Source organism: Oncorhynchus tshawytscha, linkage group LG02, assembly GCF_018296145.1.
Source record: "Oncorhynchus tshawytscha isolate Ot180627B linkage group LG02, Otsh_v2.0, whole genome shotgun sequence".
Classification (NCBI taxonomy): domain Eukaryota; kingdom Metazoa; phylum Chordata; class Actinopteri; order Salmoniformes; family Salmonidae; genus Oncorhynchus; species Oncorhynchus tshawytscha.
This window is the reverse complement of record NC_056430.1, coordinates 49,309,159-49,330,884: the sequence shown is the minus strand read 5'-3', so window position 1 is coordinate 49,330,884 and position 21,726 is coordinate 49,309,159. Positions and strand designations below refer to the sequence as shown.

General features: G+C 42.0%; 1 protein-coding gene across 2 annotated transcripts in view; it reads right to left on the bottom strand.

Moving 5' to 3' along the window:
- Positions 1–21,512, bottom strand: part of LOC112214229 — a 68,784-nt gene extending 47,272 nt beyond the window's left edge. For both annotated transcript variants that reach the window (XR_006079231.1, XM_024372830.2), the window contains exon 1: positions 21,205–21,512. Coding sequence is in view for 1 of the 2 variants with exons in the window: in XM_024372830.2 (XP_024228598.1) it covers positions 21,205–21,207 (3 nt within the window). In the remaining variant the exon portion in view is untranslated. The remainder of the gene's footprint in view (positions 1–21,204) is intronic.
- Positions 21,513–21,726: the final 214 nt, after the last annotated feature.

Sequence of the window (21,726 nt, the reverse complement as noted above, 5' to 3'; positions counted from 1 at the left end):
AGCAACTTTTTGCTTGTTTTATGGTGGACAACTGAGTGGTTGAAGTTTAAAACGTAAACCCTGGGTCCCCACGAAGTAATGTTTTAAAAATCCTTTGCGAACATTTGTAAAACATTGCATTCAATTGCCCTAACCTGTTGTGCCCAATGTTTATAAACAAAGTATATGTAAACAAACAGCACACAGCCTCAAAACATGTTAAAACAATCACTGTGATATGATGGATGATCTGTCCTTGCATCCATAGCGTTGTCTATGAATGTGAGAGTGGTAACATTTATCCAGACCCATCCCTCAGCTTTTTATCGAAACAGGGGCAGGGGCATACCATTCTGTGTTTTTCTCTTTTTCACACTGCACTGAACAACAATATTAACGCAACATGCAACAATTTCAAAGATTTTACTGAGTCACAGTTCATATAAAGAAATCCGTCAATTGGGAAAAAATCATTAGGTTCTAATCAATGGATTTCACATGACTGGGAATAGAGATCTGCATCTGTTGGTCATGATGAATGGTACGACTGTGGGCCTCGGGATCTCGTCATGGTATCTCTGTGTGTTCAAATTGCCATCGATAAAATGCAATTGTGTTTCTTGTCCGTAGTTTATGCCTGCCCATACCATAACCCCACCGCCACCATGGAACGTTCCGTTGACACAACGTTGACATCAGCAAACCACTCGCCCCTACCACGCCATACACGTGGTCTGCGGGCGTGAAGCTGGTTGGACGCACTGCCAAAAGCCCTGGTGGACATACCTGCAGTCAGCATGCCAATTGCACGCTCGTGAAACATGGGATCAACACTTCACATCTTGCGTTTATATTTTTGTTCAGTATATTTCTATTATCTTTTAAGACTTTTTCTAAGACCCTTTGTTCATCTGTTTATCCAGAAATCAAAGCCTTTACTTGTGCCAGATGTTTTAAGAACGTCAATGGTTGAAAGGTTAGCTTTCATTTGACACCCAATTTGATATGCTACTATGAACGTCACGTTGGTGCTCATAAAACACACCCTTTTCACGCCATTTCGCCCCGATGGGTGGTGCTATACGTCACTGTGCGCATGGGTGCAAGGGCACCTAGCTAAAATGGCAAACACACAAAAAAACTGACAAGGTCAATTTGAATCCAGACAGGCTAAACTCATTGGACATTTCGGCTCCAACCTTCACTCACTCCACCTCATGGGTGGCTTGGCTGGTGATATATTCTGGTGAGTGGGACCCACTTGAGATACAGTAAACATACACTAAATGACCAAAAGTATGTTGAACATCTCATTCCAAAATTATGGGCATTAATATGGAGTTGGTCGCCCCTTTCCTGCTATAACAGCCTCCACTCTTCTGGGAAGGCTTTCCACTTGATGTTGGAACATTGCTGAGGGGACTTGATTCCATTCAGCCACATGAGCATTAGTGAGGTAGGACACTGATGTAGGGCACTGATGTAGGGCACTGATGTAGGGCGATTAGGCCTGGCTCGCTGGCGGAGTTCCAATTCATCCCAAAGGTGTTCAATGGGGTTGAGGTCAGGGCTTTGTGCAGGTCACTCAAGTTCTTCTACACCAATCGACAAACCATTTTTGTATGGCCCTCGTTTTGTGAATGGGGGCATTGTCATGCTGAAACAGGAAACGGCCTACCAAAACTGTTGCCACAAAGTTGGAAGCACAAAATCGTCTAGAATGTCATTGTATGCTGTAGCGTTAAGATGTCCCTTCACTGGAACTAAGGGGCCTGGCCCGAACCATGGAAAATAGCCCCAGACCATTATTCCTCCACCAAACTTTACATATTTATTTATTTGTACCTTTATTTAACTAGGTGAGTCAATTAAGAACAAATTTTTATTTGCAATGACGGTCTACCCCAGCCAAACTCTAACCCGGACGATGCTGGGCCAATTGTGCGCCGCCCTATGGGACTTTGTGATACAGCCTGGAATCAAACCAGGGTCTGTAGTGATGCCTCTAGCACTGAGATGCGGTGCCTTAGACCGCTGCGCCACTCGGGAACCTAGTTGGCACTATGTATCTGGGCAAGTAGTGTTCTCCTGGCATCCGCCAATCCCAGATTGGTCCATTGGACTGCCAGATGGTGAAGCGTGATTCATCACTCCAGAGATTCCGTTTCCACTGCTTCAGAGTCCAATGGCAGCGAGCTTCACACCACTCCAGCCGACGCTTGGCATTGCGCATGGTAATCTTAGGCTTGTGTGCAGCTGCTCGACCATGGAAACCCATTTCATGAAGCTCACGACGAACAATTATTGTGCTGAAATTGCTTCCAGAGGCAGTTTGGAACTCCGTAGTGAGTGTTACAACCGAGGACAGACGATTTTTATGCGCTTCAGTACTCGGCGGTCCTGTTCTGTGAGCTTGTGTGGCCTACCACTGCGCATTATGCTGTTGTTGCTCCTAGACGTTTCCACTTCACAATAACAGCACTTACAGTTGACCTGGGGCAGCTCTGGTAGGGAAGACATTTGATGTACTGACTTGTTGGAAAGGTGGCATGCCACGTTGAAAGTCACTGAACTCTTCAGTAAGATCATTCTACTGCCATTGTTTGTCTATGGAGATTTAATGGCAGTGTGCTCAATTGTATACACCTGGTAGCAACGGGTGTGGCTGAAATTAGCAGAATCCGCCTATTTGAACGGGTGTCCACATACTTTTGTGTATAGATAGTGTAGCTCCGCAGCTGGACCTAGTTCAGACTGCCCCTAAGCCAAGTGGAGTGAGGATAAGGTGGTGTTATGAGTTATTTTGTATCCTGTCAACTTTGACAAACTGCCAGCGCCACATGATAAAGAGGCCGGGGCCATTTACATACACTTCCCAGGGAAATCACGTTGTGTTTGTTGGCAGATGGGTCAGGTATTTGCATAAAGGAGCCATCTCCCTGATGGGGCTCTGATAGCAGCCTATTTGGCCTCCGACCACCCGCTAAGCATTGAATTAGACCAGCTTTGGACCAGGCTTTGAGCAGCTTTACATTTTCGTCATTTAGCAGACACTCTTATCCAGAGCGACATACATGAGCAATTAGGGTTAAGTGCCTTGCTGAAGGGTACATTGACCGATTTTTTTTGTTGTTACCTAGGTGCCTCAGGGATTCAAACCAGCGACCTGTCGGTTACTGGCCTAACGCTCTTAACTGCTATGCTACCTGCACTCTAAAATCAAATTAGTTGTGATTAAATGGAATGTGATGGTATGAGCAACTCGGTAACAATAGCAAATCACCTAAAATTGGAAACCAGAATGCGAACCCTACTGCCCACAATAACCCCATACTTTTGTGTAGGGGGAGGTGAGGATACATTTTTTGTTGCTTTGTTTTAGGCTGTGTTTCTGTATAAGCACATTGTGACAACTGCTCATGTAAAAAGGGCTTTATAAATACATTTGATTGATTGGTTGATTGATTGATTGATTAATAGTGTAACTTGTACCGTATACCTCACGCATCATGTGTCAGCAAGTAGAGCTACTTACAACCACCGCACAACATAAATGGGCTCTATATACTTGTTTTAGTGAAGACATGTATGATTAATGTGCAGTACATTTATAAAAAACTAATATTTTTAAAACTGCCTTAAGGTATAAGAAGGCCTGTATTTCCAGCTTCCGACGTGCAACAACCCCTTTCCCTGTTTTCAGCATCTCATCCCCTCCTCCTTTCTTCAGGAGAGGGTTACTCCTGTTGGTTGGTGGGACAGTAATGTCTTTGTCTGAGACCCTCTTGTAAACCTCGGCTCAGGGCTTTGGCAAAGGGGCACACAATTGAACCAAGCCATTTGAAATCCTTTAATGTTTAACCGACCTAATAAAAAAGTCCCCCAACAAGACAAGACCACCTGCATGTTTCCACCCATTCATCTATCTATCTATCTTGCTTTTGCGAAGTCCTGTGTGGTGCCTACAATTGGATTTGGCAGGGCCTATATAATACTAGTTTTACCAGGCCTGTAAGACTCTCAGGCTGTGTTAGGGAAATTAAGAGGCCACATAAACAGTGTATTGGGTGTCTGATGTTTTGTTTGTCCTTGTCCTCGGAAGGGCCAGCATTAAAAAGGTCCCTGTGGGTGTGCTGGGATTCCAACTCAAAAACAAATTATTTGAATCTTGAGTTACAGTTGAAAAAATATATATAGGCCTTTACTGTACTGTAAATATTAGTCATGCAGAAAATATGCGAGTATTGTGCCATGGCTATGAGGACCATGGGCTTAGAGTAATTAAATGGCACCATAAACCATGATGATTGCTTTGTATGACAATTTAATCAAATCATATTTTATTTATTACATGCTTCGTAAACAGCAGTGGTGACTAACAGTGAAATGCTTAATTACTAGCAGAGAGAGAAAAATTCTGCTCTCTGCTTACTTACTATGCTTACTTCCTCGGGTATTGAACACAGTTTATTCCATCTTAAATTTTATTGATTACTTAAGTTTAAAAATACCTAAAGTTGGATTAGGAAAGTTGTTTGAAATGTTTGGATCAAGTTTACAGGTAACTAATTAGATAACGTTTAGTCATGTTGCGCGAGTTGGAACCGGTGTATTTTCTGAATCATACGTGTCAAATAAATGGACTTTTTGGATATATAATGACAGAATTTATCGAACAAAAGGACCATTTGTGAAGTTTAATGGACATATTGTAGTGCCAACAGAAGTAGATCTTCAAAGGTAAGGCATGAATTATATGTTATTTCGGACTTTTGTGTTGTGCCTGGTGGGTTGAATTATGATTTTCATGTGTATGTTTGATGGGGTGCTGTCCTCAGATAATAGCATGGTTTGCTTTCACCGTAAAGCCTTTTTGAAATCTGACACTGTGGCTGGATTAACAAGAAGTCCATCTTTAAACCCATGTATAACACTTGTATGATTTATGAATTATTATTATGAGTATTTCTGTTTTTGAATTTGGCGTGCTGCTATTTCACTGGGTGTTGTCAAATCAATCCCGTTAACGGGATTGGCGCGCAAAGGGATCACTAAGAAGTTAAACTCATTTTTCAACCACTCCACAAATGTTTTTGTTAACAAACTATAGTTTTGGCAAGTCGGTTAGGACATCTACTTTGTGCATGACACAAGGAATTTTTTTCCAACAATTGTTTACAGACAGATTATTTCACTTACAACTCACTGTATCATAATTCCAGTGGGTCAGAAATGTACATACACTAAGTTGACTGTGCTTTTAAACAGCTTGGAAAATTCCAGAAAATTATGTCATGGCTTTGGAAGCTTCTGATAAGCTAATTGAGATCATTTGAGTCAATTGAAGGTGTACCTGTGGATGAAAAGGGGGAGGCTTGCAAGCTGAAGAACACCATCCCAACTGTGAAGCACGGGGGTGGCTGCATCATGTTGTGGGAGTGCTTTGCTGCAGGAGGGACTGGTGTACTTCACAAAATATATGACATCATGAGGAAGAAAACTATGTGGATATATTGAAGCAACATCTCAAGACATCAGTCAGGAAGTTAAAGCCTGGTCACAAATGGGTCTTCCAAAAGGACAATGACCCAAGCATACTTCCAAACTTGTGGAAAAATGGCTTAAGGACAACAAAGTCAAGGTATTGGAGTGGCCATCACAAAGCCCTGACCTCATACTGTAGAACATTTGTGGGCAGAACTGAAAAAGTGTGTTTAAGCAAGGAGGCCTACAGTTACCTGATTCAGTTACACCATCTCTGTCAGGAGGAATGGGCCAAAATTCACCCAACTTATTGTGGGAAGCTTGTGGAAGGCTACCCAAAACGTTTGACCCAAGTTAAACAATTTAAAGGCAATGCTACCAAATACTAATTGAGTGTATGTAAACTTCTGACCCACTGGGAATGAGATGAAAGAAATGAAAGCTGAAATAAATCATTCTCTCTACTATTATTCTGACATTTCACATTCTTAAAATAAAGTGGTGATCCTAACTGACCTAAGACAGGGAATGTTTACTAGGATTAAATGTCAGGAATTGTGAAAAACTGAGTTTAAATGTATTTGGCTAAGGTGTATGTAAACTTCCAACTTCAACTGTACATGGGGTACCAGTACCGAGTTGATGTGCAGGGGTACGAGGTAATTGAGGTAGATATTTACATATAGGTATGGATAAAGTGACTTCGCAACAGGATAGATAATGAACAGTACCAGCAGTAACAAAAAGTTCAATGCCGATAGTCCGGGTAGCTACTGGTTAACAACTGAACAAAATGTCAACAATTTTACTGAGTTACAGTTCAAATAAGTAAATCAGTCAATTAGGCTGTATCACATCCAGCCGTGATTGGGAGTCCCATGGGGTGGCGCACAATTGGCCCAGCGTCATCCGAGTTTGGCCGGGGTAGGCCATTGTAAATAAGAATTTGTTCTTAACTGACTTGCCTAGTTAAATTTAAAAAAAAATAAAAACAAAAAAATGATAATTAGGCCCTAATCTATGGATTTCACATGACTGGGAAGGGGCACAGATTTGGGAGCCAGGCCCACACATTAGTTTTTCCCTACAGAAGGGCTTTATTACAGACATAAATATTCCTCAGCACAGGTTCCTTAGCTTAGTGATGAGTTTGGAGTGCATTATAGTCTTGTACGGTGAGTTGTAGTCAATGAAAAGCATTCTCACGTAGGTGTTCCTTTTTTCCAAATGGGAAAGGGCAGTGTGGAGTGCAATAAAGATGGCATCATCTGTGGCTCTGTTGGGGCAGTAAGCAAATTAGAGTGGGTCCAGGGTGTCTGGGAGGATGGTGTTGAAGTGAGCCATCTGTGATCACGCAGTCGTTCGGAACAGCTGGAGCTCTCATGCATGGTTCAGTATTGCTAGCCTCGAAGTGAAGATAGAAGGTATTTAGCTCATCTGGTAGGCTCACGTCACTGGACTGCTCGCGGTTGGGTTTCTCGTGATAGTTTCTCGTGATCCATGATAGTTTGCAATCCTATGAGCGTCAGAGCCGGTGTAGTAGGATTCGATCTTGGTCCTGTTTTTTTATGCTTTACATGTTTAATGGTTCGTCGGAGGGTGTAGCACAATTTTTTATAATCATCAGTGTGGATGTTGCCTGTAATCCATGTCTTCTGGTTGGGATATATACGTATGGTCACTGAATTCAGGAACTTATTCCAGTCTGTGCCAGCAAAACAGTCCTGTAGCTAGCATCTGCTTCATCGGACCACTTCTGTATTGAGTGCATCACTGGTACTTCCTGTTAGAGTTTCTGCTTGTAAGTAGGAATCAGGAGGGTATAGTTATGGTCAGATTTGCCAAATTGAGTGTGAGGGGGAGCTTTGTATTATGTGTCTCTGTTTGTGGAATAAATGTATGTAGAGATTTTTTGCCTCCAGTTGCACAGGTGATATGCTGGTAGAAATGATGTAAAACAGATTTGATTTCCTGCATTAAAGTCACCGGCCACTTGGAGCGCCACCTCTGGGTGAGCATTCCCTGTTATATTTTGGCCAAAAGCAGCAGTGGTTATGATTTAAATGCAGAATCCTGAATAGTGGAAATGGCATCCTTCCTTTCTCCTGTCCTTGAATTTAGTGTCATGCTATGGTACAGTAGGTGCAAGTAATATAACGTTCAACCTGGCTTTCATCTATTCAATCATGTCTGTTTTATGTTTGCAGGGAAGAAAGGAAGGATAAAAAAACTTTCCAAGTGAGCTCCTTACATCTCAACACCATCACCAATGCCCGACATAGATGCACACCTGTGGAACTGGGTCAAATGGGACGCAGGGTTGCCAGGAAGTGGGGCAGGATTTGCACTGGGCTCACCACAGGTTTGGCATGCAAACAATCAACCCTCACCCTCAAATGGGGCAATTTGGCCCAAAGAAAAAGTCCCTAGTGTGAGAGCAACAGCTGGCAGCTTTTAAGATGTTTAACTATTTTTTTCTGGCACTTTTCTTACAGCTGAACTCTGATGACCCACTTAGCATGACAAAACAATTAAATTTCCCCATCTTCCGAGTATTCCCAGAGCTTGCTTTTCGGGAAAAACATCAGTAAAAGTACTTGTTTGTTTTTGGGGAGTTGTAGGTATTGGCTCCCTGAGTACCGTTCACCAGGTTCAGTAGGCCAATGCAGTGGACGCAGCTCCAATAGGGGTGGTCTTAGCCCAAAAGGCATCCCATTTACCCTAGGCACTCCAGATATCACAGTGAATGATTTACCGTGTGTAAATGTTGTTGTGAAGACACTGGGGTGTAGTGTGTGTGTGTGTGTTTGGGTGAGCGAATGTCTAAGTACTTTGTGACATCTGCTGATGTAAAAAGGGCTTTATAAATACATGTTATTTTATTTTATTTGAATGGCACTGACAGTTTTCTCACTCTCTGCTCATGCCAAGTTCTCTCTGAGGCCAAAAAGTTCCTAGAGCAACAGTTCCTAACAGTGGACGAGCTATGGAGTTGCTCCAAGACATGGAGCACAAGAAACATAGGGATCCATAACACCATGCTAACTTATGACTGATGTAGTGGAGCAGGTTCAGAGTTCCTTGGTGTCCACATCACCAACAAACTTTCATGGTCCAAACACACCAAGACAGTCGTGAAGAGGGCACGAAAACACCTTTTCCCCCTCGGGAGACTGAAAATATTTGGCATGGGTCCCCAGATCCCCAAGATATAATCAAATGACTACCTGGAATATTTGCATTCACCCCACCCCCTTTTTTTAAACTGCCGCTACTCCTTGTTTATTAACTATGCATAGTCACTTTACTCCGACCTACATGTACAAATTACCTCGACTAACCTGTACCCCCCCGCACATTGACTCTGTATCGGTACCCTGTGTATATCTTTGCTAGGTAAAGCCCTACCTTATCTCAGCTCATTGGTCACCATAGCAACACCCACCCATAGCACACACCCCAGCAGGTATATTTCACTGGTCATCCCCAAAGCCAACACTTCCTTTGGCTGCCTTTCCTTCCAGTTCTCTGCTGCCAATGACTGGAACTAATTGCAAAAATCACTGAAGCTAGAGTCTTATATGTATATCTCCCTCTCTAACTTTAAGCATCAGCTGCCAGAGCAGCTTACCGATCACTATACCTCTACACAGCCAATCTGTAATAGCACACCCAACTACCTCATCCCCATATTGTTATTGATCTTCTTGCACTTTTGCACCCCAGTATCTCTACTGCACACCATCGTCTGCACATCTATCCCTCCAGTGTTAAATTGTAATTATTTCGCCTCTATGGCCTATTTATTGCCTTTACCTCCCTACTCTTCTACATTTGCACACACTGTACATAGATTTTTATATTGTGTTATTGACTGTACGTTTGTTTATGTGTAACTCTGTGTTGTTGTTTTTGTTGCACTGCTTTGCTTTATCTTGGCCAGGTCACAGTTGTAAATGAGAACTTGTTCTCAATTGGCCTACCTGGTTAAATAAAAGTGAAATATATATATATATATATATATAGTCTTGTTATTTTATAGTGTTACTTTTTATTTAAAAAATCACGTTTGCTTATTTAGTAAATATTTTCTTAACTCTACTTCTTGATCTGCATTGATGGTTAAGAGCTTGTACGTAAGCATTTCACGGTAAGGTCTTCACCGATTATATTCGGCGCATGTGACAAATAAAAATGCATTTGATTTGATCATCTCTGAAAGTATTCGGCACGGGACAATAGTTGTATCACAATGTTTTTTCTATGGCAAAAAAATGTAAACACGAAGCAGACCAGAGTCCTTCAAAAACCTAGATGTAAAATATTGTCTGCTGTAGCTTGGGAAATAAATACATGTGACTCTGGATTTAATCAGTTTAGTTTACTCTAATCAGTTTAGTTTAACTCTAGTTCAATCAGCTTCGTGTTTTGTTTCCTTACCATGATACTAACGACTATCGCAATACTGGTATCGTCCTGGCCCTATAAAGTATACTACTAAGTTGCATGGATTTTTTTTTCTGTTTATGACTTCTTACATTTTCATAAATTGAGGTCAAATTCTAATTTGGATGAGCTATCACTTTAACCTAAAGTAAGGAGAAGACCCACCATTGCAAAAACCACAGTATGCTTAGAAGACAACAATGACCTACAATCATTCTCTTCCTGAAAAGACAGACTGCTATAACACCTTTGATGCTCAGTCTAGGCAGGAAATCACTTCGTTAAACTCTCACTTGGTCCCTGGAAGGACTTCACACGAGAAACTCACTCTTAGAAAAGTTTTGGCCACATACTAATACTTTCTCTGAATAGATGCCAGTAAATCTAGATCACAACGGTCTAGACTTCCTCTGGCCTGACCCACATTGAACTAGAGACAGTAATCCCGATTCAGAGGGGATGGGTTAAATGCAGAAGACACATTTCAGTTGAATGCATTCAGTTGTACAACTGACTAGGTATCCCCCTTTCCCTTGATACACTGCACCAGTGGTGGAGTGTTAATCAAATCAAATGGTATTGGTCACATACACATATTTAGCCGATGTTATTACGGGTGTAGCTAAATGCTTGTGTTCCTAACTCCAACAGTGCATTAGGATCTAATCCATACACACAAATCTAAAAGTAAAAGAATGGAATGAAGAAATATATATACTGTAAATATTAGGACGAGCAATGTCGCAGTGGCATTGACCAAAATACAGTAGAATACAGTATATACATCTGGAATATAACATGGTCTATCGAGATTTCAACCCCGGCCAGGGTATTTCTGGGTCCGGGGCAACGGTTCTTCAGTTTTCAGGAAGGCAGAAGTGATGCTCACTTACTTAGCCATCCACTACATTAACACCAGTACTCTTCCCTACCCTATGTCAGTTATCTGAACGGGCTAAACAGAAAGAAAACTCAAAGTCAAATTTTACAATAACACACTAAATGCCCATCTTGTACACTTTTATCTGTAGCTGCTTAGATGGGATTATTCGACTGAATCTGAAAACTAGCCGTCAAGTCCTTGCTTCCTCCGTACTTGTTTCCTCAACTCCTCTAAAAGCTCATTGGGAGAGAGGATCCAAGCTCCCTTCCTCCCTCAGACCTCCTTAAGTGTGCTTTGAGAGGATTTGAGGAAACCAGGACGGGGGAAGGATTTCACAGCTAGAAATTTTTTCACATAGCCCTGCCAACACAGAATACATCCTGTGGTCTGAAGTGAAGTAGTCTGAACTCTTGGCTGCCAAAGTGAACACAAACAGCCTCATTGTTGAGATGCGATGATTTGTCAAATGAATAGGGAGGGAGTTGTAGGCTTAGATGGCTCAGGCGTGGCTGTTTACATGCCATGACCACTTCAAATGTCTGCTGACCAATCAGCATCCAGAAACACACACACACACACAGTGTGTCTGTTTCTGTACATCTATTATGTGATCTACTGTATGTAGCCTATCATGTGTTACTGTACTGAAATGTGGCATTTGTAAATATGGATCATTGCCACATTTGCCATTATGTAGAGAATCTTGGAAACTTACATTGACTACATTCATAATGGAATATACAGTATTTAAAACATTTATTTTATTTGATTTAACCTTTATTTAACTAGGCAAGTCAGTTAAGAACAAATACTTATTTACAATAACAGTCTACTAGTATGTACTGTATGAGTGTCCTGTTGTGGTAGTGTGCCATGATATTGTGGAACATCCTTCCTGGTTAAAGTAGTTATCACATACTGTATCTCCAATAGGGTTGGTTCAGAAAATCAAATGTTGTGTTGTCATCTAAAGAGAACTTAATGCACATGCAGAAGAAAGAGTTCCTAAATGTATGTTACGGGCAATTCCACAGTAATGGCATTTTGCTGAGATGTCAAACAAAAACCCTTAATTTCAAAGTTTAACAAACCGTTCAATTTAAACGGACATTTTAATTTTAAAAAATCTGTTAAAAAAATGTGTTTATGTGACCAGTGTCAGCTATGAATATCTTTTGAATATGTGCTTATTATTCTACACACACCGCCCCCCCAAAATATCATATTTGGTTGGTCCGGACCCTAACAAAGCTGAACCAACCATAGACGTCCATGTTTCACAAGTTTGGACAATAAAGTACAGCACAATAGAGATTAGTAGAGTACAGTACAGCACAGCAGAGTAGAGTAGAGGAAAGTAGAGTATAGTTCAGTACAGTACATTATACTAGCGTGTTCTACTGTACAGTACTGATCTATATTCTAAAGGATTGTACTGCATTCTTATGTACTCTACTGTGCTCTACTGTATGGAACTGTGCTGTCCAAAGTTGTGAAACATAGACTGGACTAAATCTAAACCAATCATGGATGTCTATGCTTGTGCCAAATCAAGGATGGTCTGGACCACACCAAAAATCAAAGTCTGTGGACGTTGAAATTTAAGCCAGTCTGGACCGTACCAAAAAACGATGTCTGTGGACGTTGAAATTTAAGCCAGTCTGGACCGTACCAAAAAACGATGTCTGTGGACTTTGAAATCAAAGCGAGGGTGGATTGACCAAATTTCAACTACTTTTTAACGTCCACGGATGTCCGGTGTTGCTGCTCAGTGGGTAAGGATGCTGGTTTCAGTAAATGGAAAGAGAGGTGGCTCATGTGTAAGTGTCAGTAAGAGCCGGGAGAGGTGACATTAACTGGAGAGAGAGGCAGGGAGAGAGAGAGGGGGGGAGGGTGAGAGAAAGGGAGGGTTGTCTAGACTGTCTTGCCCTTGGTTTAATCATGAGATTCTAGAATCTATACAAGCATTTATGAATATGTCAATGGAATGGTACTACTTGACCTACAAAAGGCCTTTGATACAGTTAAGCACTGTCCCCTAATCTCCAAACTGAAGGCGCTGGGGTTAAGCAATATCCCTCTAGGCTGGGTGAAGTTATATTTATTAGGTAGGGTGCAAGTAGTAGAGGTTAATGGTTCACTGTCTCAGGCAAAACCAATGAGTTGTGGCGTTCCGCAGGGGAGCGTGCTTGGGCTTCTACTGTTTTTACTGTAAATTAACGATATGAAAGATGCTGTTCTTGTCATCTTTTCCTTTATGCGGATGACTCCACACTTCTGGTGTCTCACAAAAGTAAAACTATGTTGGAGAGCATACTGAGCACAGAGCTTACTAACATTAGTAAATGGCTTGGAGATAATAAGCTATCTCTGCACTGAGGTAAAACTGAGGCAATTATTTTTGGATTCAGACTTAAATTGAGTAGGTCCTCTGATATCACAGTGGAGTTAGGGGGTGAGGTGCTGACTACTAAAACCTCTGTTATTTACCTGGGATGCATCCATAATGGAAGCTTGGGAGGTGTGAGCATGGCCACTAAAGTGCTAGGGAAGGTTAATGCCAGGACTACATTTTTGTCTAGAATGCTCCAGATAGCCAAGAATAAGCTGATCAGGGTAGTATTGAAGGTGAGTCCACATACTCACATAGGCAGGAGCTGCTTTCAGGAACTCAACTGGTTGCCTGTTGAGGCTAGGGTGTCCCAGATTAGACTGGGTTTGGTTTACAGGAGTATCTATATCTATCTAGTATCTAGGTTATGCGTCAAGATATCTATCTGATTACTTTACCTGTGTTAGGGATGCACACAATCACAGCACCAGATCAGGTGTTGTTAATGTGTGCTTATACAGGTTCAGGAGTAATGCTGGGAAAGGTACTTTCCTGTATACTGGAGCCTCAGAGTGAAATGAGTTGCCTCTGCCCATAAAAACGACGTCCTCTCTAGCCAATTTCAAAAATAAAGTAAAAAAACTGTTTAACGTCTTCTGTGCCAATATGAATGACCCCTATGATGTAACTGCAACGATGAGATAGATGTTCTTCTTCTTTGAATTTATGTTTCATTATCTTGCTGTCATACCACGTTTGATCTTCCTAATACCAGTATGCCAGTGGAAGGGAGGACTGTAAGCAGGTGACCCAACTGTGGTTTGTGACTATGAATTACTAATTGCAGTAATTCCGTTACAGATTTTTAGAAATTCTGTTACAGATTTGGTAACAGAATTTAGAGTTTTTAAGAGATCCTCCAGTACTTTTGTATACTTTTTTAGCCAGTAGTTCTGAAAGTAGTGTTCACAAGCCAAAAGTGGTCCCCGAAAATGGCATACTACGCAGAGCCGTCGGAAAACGTGTGGCGAGACAGCATTTGCCCCAGTTTCAAAGCAGCAGCACCGACCGTGCCAGTAACTTCTTCACATATTTTTGCATACCATTAAAACATTTACCTGCTCTGTCGCAGTCTGCCTTTGAAAACCAGTGAAGACTACATGCAGAAACGTTGTGCCATTCGTATTTCAGCAATACGTTTGGCAGTTCATTCAAACACCACAACTTCTTGAGCAGTACAGAAGTTGATAGCTACGTTCACACAGCACACAAAAGCTGCCCCGAGCAAAAATAAGTGCCCACCAATCTTCTCATTGAGATTATTCATTAAAGAGAAAGTGATTTACAAAAGTTAACCTTCATTAGTGACCATACTAGCAATATGCTGGCTACTGTTGATAGTCTGCATAAAGAAAGCTACAAAAATAGAGATTATCTTTTGTCTATATCCAGGTTGATATCTCTTTAGGAACCCAATTGTCTTAAAAGTGTGGCGTCTTATTTTGAGACGTAAAAAAAAAATATTCTCAAAATGACACTTTAGAAACAATAATGTTTGCAATTGATACAATTCATACCTTTGTCTGTACATTATACCTTGATGCTATTTTACCGCCCCCAGAAACCTCCTTTTACTCTATGTTCCAGACGTTCTAGACAACCAATTCTCATAGCTTTTAGCCGTACCTTTATTCTACTCCTCCTATGTTCCTCTGGCGATGTAGAGGTGAATCCAGGCCCTGCAGTGCCTAGCTCCACTCCTATTCCCCAGGCGCTCTCTTTTGATGACTTCTGTAACCGTAATAGCCTTGGTTGCATGCATGTTAACATTAGAAGCCTCCTCCCTAAGTTTGTTCTATTCACTGCTTTAGCACACTCTGCCAACCCGGATGTTCTAGCTGTGTCTGAATCCTAGTTTAGGAAGACCACCAAAAATTCAGAAATTTTAATTCCAAACTACAACATTTTCAGACAAGATAGAACTGCCAAAGGGGGCGGTGTTTGCAATCTACTGCAAAGATAGCCTGCAGAGTTCTGTCCTACTATCCAGGTCTGTACCCAAACAATTTGAACTTCTACTTTTAAAAATCCACCTCTCTAAAAACAAGTCTCTCACCGTTGCCGCCTGCTATAGACCACCCTCTGCCCCCAGCTGTGCTCTGGACACCATATGTGAACTGATTGCCCCCCATCTATCTTCAGAGTTCGTGCTGCTAGGCGACCTAAACTGGAACATGCTTAACACCCCAGCCATCCTACAATCTAAACTTGATGCCCTCAATCTCACACAAATTATCAATGAACCTACCAGGTACCTCCCCAAAGCCTTAAACACGGGCACCCTCATAGATATCATCCTAACCAACTTCCCTCTAAATACACCTCTGCTGTCTTCAACCAAGATCTCAGCGATCACTGCCTCATTGCCTGCATCTGTAATGGGTCAGTGGTCAAACGACCTCCACTCATCACTGTAAAACGCTCCCTGAAACACTTCTGCGAGCAGGCCTTTCTAATCGACCTGGCCGGGGTATCCTGGAAGGATATTGATCTCATCCCGTCAGTAGAGGATGCCTGGATATTTTTTTTAAATGCCTTCCTAACCATCTTAAATAAACATGCCCCATTCAAGAAATTTAGAACCAGGAACCGATATAGCCCTTGGTTCTCCCCAGACCTGACTGCCCTTAACCAACACAAAAACATCCTATGGCATTCTGCATTAGCATCGAACAGCCCCGTGATATGCAGCTGTTCAGGGAAGCTAGAAACCATTATACACAGGCAGTTAAAAAGCCAAGGCTAGCTTTTTCAAGCAGAAATTTGCTTCCTGCAACACTAACTCAAAAACGTTCTGGAACACTGTAAAGTCCATGGAGAATAAGAACACCTCCTCCCAGCTGCCCACTGCACTGAAGATAGGAAACACTGTCACCACTGATAAATCCACCATAATTGAGAATTTCAATAAGCATTTTTCTACGGCTGGCCATGCTTTCCACCTGGCTACTCCTACCCCGGTCAACAGCACTGCACCCCCAACAGCAACTCGCCCAAGCCTTCCCCATTTCTCCTTCTCCCAAATCCATTCAGCTGATGTTCTGAAAGAGCTGCAAAATCTGGACCCCTACAAATCAGCCGGGCTAGACAATCTGGACCCTTTCTTTCTAAAATTATCTGCCGAAATTGTTGCCACCCCTATTACTAGCCTGTTCAACCTCTCTTTCGTGTCGTCTGAGATTCCCAAAGATTGGAAAGCAGCTGCGGTCATCCCCTCTTCAAAGGGGGGACACTCTTGACCCAAACTGCTACAGACCTATATCTATCCTACCGTGCCTTTCTAAGGTCTTCGAAAGCCAAGTCAACAAACAGATTACCGACCATTTCGAATCTCACCATACCTTCTCTGCTATGCAATCTGGTTTCAGAGCTGGTCATGGGTGCACCTCAGCCACGCTCAAGGTCCTAAACGATATCTTAACCGCCATCGATAAGAAACATTACTGTGCAGCCGTATTCATTGATCTGGCCAAGGCTTTCGACTCTGTCAATCACCACATCCTCATCGGCAGACTCGACAGCCTTGGTTTCTCAAATGATTGCCTCGCCTGGTTCACCAACAACTTCTCTGATAGAGTTCAGTGTGTCAAATCGGAGGGTCTGCTGTCCGGACCTCTGGCAGTCTCTATGGGGGTGCCACAGGGTTCAATTCTTGGACCGACTCTCTTCTCTGTATACATCAATGAGGTCGCTCTTGCTGCTGGTGAGTCTCTGATCCACCTCTACGCAGACGACAACATTCTGTATACTTCCGGCCCTTCTTTGGACACTGTGTTAACAACCCTCCATGCAAGCTTCAATGCCATACAACTCTCCTTCCATGGCCTCCAATTGCTCTTAAATACAAGTAAAACTAAATGCATGCTCTTCAACCGATCGCTACCTGCACCTACCCGCCTGTCCAACATCACTACTCTGGACGGCTCTGACTTAGAATACGTGGACAACTACAAATACTTAGGTGTCTGGTTAGACTGTAAACTCTCCTTCCAGACCCATATCAAACATCTCCAATCCAAAGTTAAATCTAGAATTGGCTTCCTATTTCGCAACAAAGCATCCTTCACTCATGCTGCCAAACATACCCTTGTAAAACTGACCATCCTACCAATCCTCAACTTTGGCGATGTCATTTACAAAATAGCCTCCAATACCCTACTCAACAAATTGGAGGCAGTCTATCACAGTGCAATCCGTTTTGTCACCAAAGCCCCATATACTACCCACCATTGCGACCTGTACGCTCTCGTTGGCTGGCCCTCGCTTCATACTCGTCGCCAAACCCACTGGCTCCATGTCATCTACAAGACCCTGCTAGGTAAAGTCCCCCTTATCTCAGCTCGCTGGTCACCATAGCATCTCCCACCTGTAGCACACGCTCCAGCAGGTATATCTCTCTAGTCACCCCCAAAACCAATTCTTTCTTTGGCCGCCTCTCCTTCCAGTTCTCTGCTGCCAATGACTGGAACGAACTACAAAAATCTCTGAAACTGGAAACACTTATCTCCCTCACTAGCTTTAAGCACCAACTGTCAGAGCAGCTCACAGATTACTGCACCTGTACATAGCCCACCTATAATTTAGCCCAAACAACTACCTCTTTCCCAACTGTATTTAATTTTAATTAATTTATTTATTTTGCTCCTTTGCACCCCATTATTTTTATTTCTACTTTGCACATTCTTCCATTGCAAAACTACCATTCCAGTGTTTTACTTGCTATATTGTATTTACTTTGCCACCATGGCCTTTTTTGCCTTTACCTCCCTTCTCACCTCATTTGCTCACATTGTATATAGACTTGTTTATACTGTATTATTGACTGTATGTTTGTTTTACTCCATGTGTAAGTCTGTGTCGTTGTATCTGTCGAACTGCTTTGCTTTATCTTGGCCAGGTCGCAATTGTAAATGAGAACTTGTTCTCAACTTGCCTACCTGGTTAAATAAAGGTAAAATAAATAAAAATAAATAAATAAAGTCTAAAGAATAAAGTAACAGTGACATTGTTTAATTATATTAAACGGCTATTTAATACATGTCATAATACCCAAATATAGCCTATTATCCCCCTAGAGTCGATGTCCGTGCCCAAGGGAAAATCGAATTGGCATAATAAAAAAATCCCATGCGTGGGCTGCGTTTCAATCGGCCACATCCGCCTCTGTGGTGGAAGGTGGTCTAGCTACACCTGTGTTTGTCAGACCATGAGACATCCCGAAAGTCGGTCTTCTCATAAAAACGGCTGTGGTGTCTGAATGGTTTGACCACTCTATGGAAAGATGTTTTTCCATGTATGAATCTGTTCTTCAATTCATTTCTATCGGCTAATGGCAGTAAGACCAAATTCAGTGTTTCATCAAATTAAAGATTGCAATTGTGTCAATATGTTTTGAATATTGTAGAAAAAGTCCTCACAGCCATTTTCCATACAAAAATATACCATGTACAGTAGGCTACAGGCAATATGTTCATCCACCATGTGAGTCATAGAAATTACGATCCCAGTCTTTGTGGTTTTTATATGCAGGGAGCATACATTTCACAATTGTAAACTAATAAAGAATTTTAAGTTAGAACCCATTAAATATAAACTGGGTGGTTCGAGCCCTGAATGCTGATTGTCTGAAATCCGTGGTATATCAGACCGTATACCAAGGGTATGACAAAACATTGATTTGTACTATTCTAATTACGTTGGTAACCTGTTTTATACAGTGCATTCGGAAAGTATTCAGACCCCTTGACTTTTTTCCACATTTTGTTACATTACATTAAATTGTTTTTTTCCCCTAATTTGTCCGCCCCCCCCCTAATCAATCTACGCACATTACCCCATAATGACGGAGAAAAAATAGGGTTTTATAATTTTTTTGCAAATGTCTTAAGAATAAAAACTTAAATAATACATTTACATAAGTATTCATACCCTTTACTCAGTACTTTGTTGAAGCATCTTTGTCAGCAATTACAGCCTTGAGTCTTCTTGGGTATGACGCTACAAGCTTGACACAACAGTATTTGGGGAGTTTCTCCCATTCTTCTCTGCAGATCCTCTCAAGCGCTGTCAAGTTGGATGGGGAGCGTTGCTGCACAACTATTTTCAGGTCTCTCCATTTTTGATCGGGTTCAAGTCCGGGCTCTGGCTGGGCCACTCAAGGACATTCAGAGATTTGCCCCTAAGCCACTCCTGCGTTGTCTTGGCTGTGTGCTTATGGTCATTGTCCTGTTGGAAGGTGAACCTTAACCCCAGTCTGAGGTCCTGAGTGTTCTGGAGCAGGTGTTCATCAAGGATCTCTCTGTACTTTGCTCCATTCATCTTTCCCTTGATCCTGACTACTTCCAGTCCCTGCCGCGGAAAAATATCCCCACAGCATGATGCTGCCACCACCATGCTTCACCGTAGGGATGGTGCCAGGTTTCCTCCAGATGTGACGCTTGGCATTCAGGCCGACGAGTTCAATCTTGGATTCATCAGACCATAGAATCTTGTTTCTAACGGTCTAAGAGTCTTTAGGTGCATTTTGGCAAACTCCAAGCGGGCTGTCGTCTGCCTTTTACTGAGACTTGGCTTCCGTCTGGCCACCATAAAGGCCTGATTGGTGGAGTACCGTAGATATGGTTGTCCTTCTGGAAGGTTTTCCCATCTTCACAGAGGAACGCTTCAGCTCTGTCAGAGTGATCATCGGGTTTTTGTTCACCTCCCTGACCGAGTCCCTTCTCCTCCGATTGCTCAATTTGGACAGGGGCCAGCTCTAGGAAGGGTCTTGGTGGTTCCAGATTTTTTCCACTTAAGAATTATGGAGGCTACTGTGTTCTTGGAGACCTTCAATGCTGCAGACATTTTTTTGTACCCTTCCCCAGATCAGAGCAGTGTGAGCAGTGTGATCAGACACAGGGAAGAGTGCTTCATTCTATAGCTAGAGGACAACTGATATCTCCAGGAGTGATTAGTTTGATTTGTGTCTTTTTCTGTTGTTGTCTAGCACTGTCTTTTTGCTAGCTAGGGCCATATTTTATTAAGTGCTGCCTGTCTTCCCACTATCCTACTTGGTGTGTGAAATGCAGCCTGCTATTAACTTGTAGATGATTATTGACACATCACCGATGATTAAAGATGTACTATGCAGAAATTGCTCCATAAAAGTTTGCTTAATTTCAGTTTATGTGGCAAAATAAGCAAGTATAGTGTAGAGAATCATTGCAAAATCTAAACCGCTGTGAAAATATCTTTATCATACCCCCAAAAATATTGTATTTTTAGATGTTTGAAGCTGGTGTACCAAAACCGAAAGTAAAAGACTCAAAAACTAAACTTTAGAACGGGGAGCATAGAAATAGCGCACATAGAACAGATCTACCGCCTCTTAGACATACTTTCAATGAGAATGACATAGATTTCTTTTTGAATTCGGGTTGCCCAAAAAGTGACATATTGCCATTGCAAACAAAACGAAGACTCTTTGCTGCAGCTTCTTTTCTCTCGAGTGGAGGGACACTTGAGGGGCTTGAGATGCTGTGTTCAGTTCGCTGTGTCCCTAACAACATAAATGCTTTAGGGACAATATATTGAATTTATTGAATATGTGTCACTTTTTTTAGGAGAGCAAAATGGTCAATACTTGTAGTGACTGTTAACTTTAATCTGAAATAAATGTGTTTAATCAACATTATCAAGGCTATATCAAAATGCAGTACTTGCTACAGTAGAACTGCAAGCTACAATGATTTAAATTCTTTTTTTTTAAAGTCAATAGGTAACTTGCTTTGCTATTCATCTATCAAATCCGCAATGTACTCTGTGTCTCAAAGTTTGCAGACAGTGTGCTTTGAATACAAAATCCATACAAGATACTCTCCATTTATGCATTACGGGAGAATCCACTGAGAAAGACAAACCCGTAAGTTATTCACTCAGTAGGTCAGTGGAGCACCGCAACTCACAGACCTGGAAGAGGTAACATGAGACAACGGAGACAAAAGCACATGACAACTCAATAGAAAAAGTATCATTTAGTTACCATCTTTCCGACAGTATCTCTTCTATCCTGCAGAATGTTTCTTCACATTTTGTCCTGATAATTCCGTCCAGATAATTGACTCTAGTGAGAGCGGTCTTCTTCTCATGTTTCTTAATCACCAAGATAATGCCATTGATGAAGGTAGGTCCACATGACAGTTAGTGGTCTGCGAGTAAGTAGGAAAGTTCCCATCCCTTAGTGACTTTCCGCAAGTTTGAGTGAGTTGAGCTCCAAGCGATGAAGTGTCTTGCTTCCTGTTGCTTCGCTGGCTCCAGTCTTGAGCTTCTCTGGCAGCACTGTGTTTTTGGAGCAAGTGGGAGCGTGAGAGAGGGAAAGACTGCTGGAGAAGGGGGAGGAGAAAAGCTTTGCCTTTCAGAAGGAAAATCCCCTCTAGGCTTTTCAGGTTTTTTCCCCCAGAGGCAGCAGCAGCTTCAGACCAGTGTGGGATTCATACAAGCTCACACATACACACATACACACTTGAAAACTTTATTTAAATTTGGATCTCAATACATTATTTAA